Below are 5200 nucleotides of genomic sequence, written 5' to 3' on the forward strand. Positions count from 1 at the left end.
AAAGGTAGCGTTAAAAACACACAAAAGATATTTTAAGTATTTCGATAATAAAATAGACAAAAGTGGGCCCGTTCGGTTCGCTAATTCGAGTTTTTAATTTGAGTTCAAATGTGATGTTGTGTGAGAATCTTTTACTGTAGCAAAAAAATTAAATGTGACTGTTTTTAAGAACTTTTTACTGTAACAAAACTCAAATTCTAAATTTGAATTAGCGAAAAGAACGGAGCGTATGCCTGATTTGGTATATGCGTCGAAGTGCCCCACACACAACTAGTTTTTCACAAAAATTTCGGACTTTTGGGTTTTGGCGCTAAATTTTTCGGACTTTTGGGTTTTGGCGCTAAATTTAGGGGAGAGAGAGAGAAAGGAAAAGAGACCTCTTCTTTCAAACTCGGAAATCTCAAGCACAGAAATGGAACCAAAGGAAACTCCTTTCAGAGCATTTGGTCAGCAGTCTATCGCCTCTTCGTTTCTAAGTCCCTCTTCCAATCCGTAAGAGAAAAACAGAATGCAAACTTTTGAATTTTTCCTTACTTTCTTCTTTTCAATTTGATTTTTCGTTTTTTTTTTTGTAATATGTACGGAAATAGTTTCAAGGCTTCGAAAGATAAGACCAAAAACGAAGCTTCGGAGAAGGGCTCGCTCTCGGATTTCCTCCAACGGAAGCTCAACGAAACTTCTGGACTTCCCGGGACGGTGAAAGTACTCTTTTGTGTACCCAATTTCTTTGCTTTTGGCAAGATAAGAGAAATCGGATTAGGGTTTTTTTACGATTTAGTATTTTTGAATGAATTAGAAAATAGAAACCGAAATGGGGATGAAGTTAGAAGAATTTTGTGCTTGATGTAGTTTTTTCAGGGTTTGGTTCAGACTTCAGCGTTTAGGCTATCTTGGCTTTAAACGATAACAAATGCTAACTAAGAAAAAGGGGGAAAAATGCTGAATCAGTTTTCAATATTGTTTGTTTATGGAAATGTCAAGCAATTTTCTGGCACCTTGACTTAAGCCAAATCATCGTTTTTTCAATAAGCTCGCGGTGGATCACTAATGGAGTGGTGCGATGGTTTGGATTTTTTCTTTTTCTCCTCTCTCGGGATGGGTTTAAGGTTCGATACTCTAGAGCCCCGTTTTGAGGTTTTTGCTTGGTTAACGATGTCGGCTTGTGGCAGTGAAATTGAGCTGATTCTTTGAGTAGAATCGTGTCTAAGTCTTTACCGCGCCATTAGTGAATCTAGGAATTTCTCCTCTAGATGAAGGAGATTAGGGACGGAATGGCACTAATGATCATTATTTTTTCAGAGCACGCAGAAAAAAAGAAGAAAAAAAAAAGCTCAAGGTCAACGGTAGAGTTTTTATTTTTTTATATAAATAGAATTTCAACATTTGACTGGACCATCTGGATGATTTACTTGTTAAGTATCCTCTAGTTTTTTAGTTTGTAATTTAGGATTGACTTGGTGTCATTATGGGCAGGGGAAATCAAAACCCTTTTCGTCTTTGTTGGGACCGAGAGAGAGCGGTGGTGGGTCCATTGATGAGCAAGCTGAGGCAAAGAAAGGAGGGGCAGCAGACTTGAATTCTGTTGTTGAGAAAGTTGTTCTTGAACAGTTCAAGCATAGTGGTACATTAGAAGGAGATTGTGTTGGCCCAAGCAGTGCTGGCGGAGCAGAAAATTGCGACAAAACCATAGTTCGAGGATTGAGAAAGAGGAAGAACTTGGAAGGTTTGTACTTTGTAATCCTGGTTTAAATCTCTCACTAACTTAGAGCATTGTTTTCTTACTGTTACAAATGGCTTCAGTTTTTCCTTATTGTTGATTTCTATTGGTGATAACAATGAGGGATTGTAATCACTTTGCATGCCTTTATGTGAGATTGTCACTAGAATTTGGAGTTCCTTCGCTTTTGTCTGCACTCATTATCAAGCAGGATAGAAGATTGACCAAGCAATGATGATAATTCTGTTCATCTATGCAAATATGCGTTTTCAACCAAATTGCAGGAAAGATGCGGTTTTGCAACAACATCACATATCTCCCATCAAATTTGAAACCAATGAATGAAGAAAATAAGATTGATAGAATGTACATTCCATGCAAAAGATGGGCAACCAAGCTGGTTTCTTTTTGGTAGAATGATTTGACCATAGCATATGTAGAGTGGCTGTTTAGTTACTTATAACGAGATTGCAAAAGAGAAGTTTTTAACTGGAGCCAACTATTACCATCTCTCTCTCCTAGTTTGTATCATTTTCTTGCTTCAATCTTAAGTCACAACCTTTATTTGATCTTCTAGATCTGAATGCATAGGTGGGCATGAGAGACAAATTCCCCGAAAGCATTTTGCAGTTCTTGGAGGGAATTTGAAGCTTAAGCAGCAAAGAAGGGACGGGGACCTTACTAACAGAGAGAATCTTAAAACTGCATATAACCACTGTTAGTATATGGTTACATCTTTGACTTTGAAGAGGAAAACTCGAATCGATTTCGATTAACTTGCTCAAAATTCGTTTACATTTGTTCTCTCCTAATGGTGCTTGGGACATTTTGGTTCTCTACTTTTTGGTTGCAGATGCAAATGGTGGTGGCTGGTGGGACAACAACATGGAGGGTGTTGACAATGAAGAAGTTGGGTTTAGTGAGGTATGGGAAGGAGTGGGGTCCACCACTTTTGGGGGAATTGCAGACTGGCATTAATCTGTATCATTTGACTAGCATGTTTATAAAAAGCTTGAAGTAATAGACTTCTCCACTTTCTATTCTTGGTGATGTTTCATTAAGGTTATATCTCAAAACACCAAAAAAATCAACGGAAAAGCTAGCAAATTAATTGGTTCAGGGGATTGAAATGCAGGAAAGTTGTTGAAACTCACCCTCTGACTAATTCACTTTTGAATGGCTAATTGCCAGAGCTGAGAGGTCTGATAACTAGTCAAACAAAATGAATAAAGGCTCGTTCATTTGCATTTTTTGAGTTAAGAAACTTAAGATGATTTGAGTTCAGATCTGTAAAATTTCTAATAGTTCAAATGTGTTTGGATTCCAATGGGTTTGTGTATAAGAGATCTGAAAGAACCAATCAACACAAACTGTGAGGATGCTCGTTCAGCTGCTCGTGTTTCCTTGCCGTGCCTATTTCTTTGGACTTGTAGGACGAGAAATGCCGTGGCTCATAGTTTGTGTTGATTGGTTCTTTCAGTCTCCGAAGTAGGTTTTTGCCTGGGTATGAGGCTATGTTGAGCTTGGTGGCTAGCATCTGCTAGCAGGCTTGAGTTTTTTTTTATTTTTAATTTTTAATTTTTATTTTTTATCTGTTTTACCAGCTTCTGCTTTTGTTATGTTTACCTTGGCCTTTGCCCCTTGTATTGAAGCTTTTATTCACAAAAAAAAGAAAAAGAAAAAGTCTATTTTGATGAAGCAAAATTCTCTAGGGTGTGTTTAGAGCAAGGATTTGTGTCATGGTTCGGATTATAATTCGTGGTTTGTTATAGTGTTCTCTTACAAAAATATGTAAATTGAGAATGGTTTTAAATTATAGTTCTGAATCTATAAACTAAACGTGTTTATCTTTTTGGTTGAAGAAGAATCATCGAGCATGAAATGTAACTAACGTTGATTTTAGTGTAACTATTGCCTTCTTAACTAATTTGAATTAATTACAAAAAGTTCTTTTGAATTATATTTCTTGTAACATTTTTTTCTCAATTTTTGAAACAAATGTTCTTCTTGAACAACAAAATATTAGTAAAAAAGTCTCATCCGTAAGGTTTTTAATTGAAATTGACATTTAATTTATTATTTTGAGAGTATTATGGTAATTCTATAGTTTACAATTTGATTAGAATTTAAAATAACTTAAATATTAAAAAAGACCTTTAAATTTTTTTATTCTACCAAAAAGATTTATAAAATTTTTAACTTATATTTAATCAATAATAAATGTATCATAATTAAAAGTTTAAATTTAAATTAGTTTTAAACTCAAACTAAATTTTAAATTATAAAGTTACTAAAATAGTTAAAATAATAAATTAAATGTTAATTTTTGCTAAAAAAATCTAACGTGGTAGGGGGTGGCTTTAATATTTTATTGTTCAAAATGAATATATGTTGCATTTTAAAAATTAGTGGCAAAGTATTATAATGGGTATAATTTAGAAGAAATTTTTACAAGTAATCCAAATTGACGACTTTCAACACTAAGGGCCCGTTTAGTTTGCTGATTCGATTTTTTAATTCGAGTTGAGATGTGATTTTATATGTGAGTTTTTTACTGTAGCAAAACTTGAATTGGTGAAATGAATGAGACCTAAGGAAACATTGCCATAATTTACTAGAATGAAGTATGCTGAGCAAGAATTACAAAATAAATAAATGAATGAATAGGATATGAATTACAAAAAATAAAAAAATAATAATAATAAAATAAATGAATGAAAAGTATAAACAAAATTGATAATTACAAAAATTCCTCGAGTTATACTTATTGTAACACTTTGTTGCATGATCTTTAAAATGTAATATCCATTCGTCTGATAAAGCTCCTCTAACTTAAGGTTCTATTCATGATGCTTCTGTCTCTTTATTGTACATTAATTCTAAAAATCACAAAATTCGGCCGTAAATGGCCTTTCCACCACGAATTTTAACACTAAGGTCCATTCATTTCACCGATTTGAGTTTCAAATTTGAATTTTGCTGCAATAAAAAACTCTCAAAAACAGTCACATCTAACTTTTTTACTATAATAAAAAGTTTTCACATAAATTCACATTTTAACTCGAATTAAAAACTCGAAACAACGAATTAAACATGCCCCGAGTCTCTCCGTTTGTTATGAGGGTTTAGAACTATGATTAATGATTTTGATTTTTGAAATTTAAATATTTTATAAGAGAAAAATGCTATAGCAAATCAAGAATTATGATCCTAAATCAAGTCAGAACTCTTGAAACAAACAGAGACTAGAGCCCGTTTGGTTTATGGATTAAAACCATGAGATTAGAACCATTTTTTATTTACGTGTATTTTTTATGAGAGAAAATATTATAACGAACCATGAACCATGATTCGAATCAGAGAACGAATCCTCTAACCAAACGGGTTCTAAGTTGAAAGTCTGATTTTGATCTTAAAGATATGATCAAAATAATATCAAAATAGAAAAAATTGCCAAAATAACAAATTTGTCTTTTTTTTTTT

The 5200-nt window shown here is 33.4% G+C and overlaps 1 protein-coding gene across 1 annotated transcript; it reads left to right on the forward strand.

The window, feature by feature from the left end:
• Positions 1-396: 396 nt before the first annotated feature.
• LOC21384184 lies at positions 397-2695 on the forward strand. The gene is made up of 5 exons (XM_010095231.2): positions 397-492; positions 591-702; positions 1474-1723; positions 2309-2434; positions 2571-2695. Exons 1-5 carry the CDS (start codon positions 413-415, stop codon positions 2693-2695), a joined length of 693 nt encoding a protein of 230 aa, XP_010093533.1. The 5' UTR covers positions 397-412.
• The last annotated feature ends 2505 nt before the right edge of the window (positions 2696-5200 follow it).

This window comes from Morus notabilis, unplaced genomic scaffold (assembly GCF_000414095.1).
Source record: "Morus notabilis unplaced genomic scaffold, ASM41409v2 Scaffold2419, whole genome shotgun sequence".
In the NCBI taxonomy this organism is placed as follows: Eukaryota; Viridiplantae; Streptophyta; class Magnoliopsida; order Rosales; family Moraceae; genus Morus; species Morus notabilis.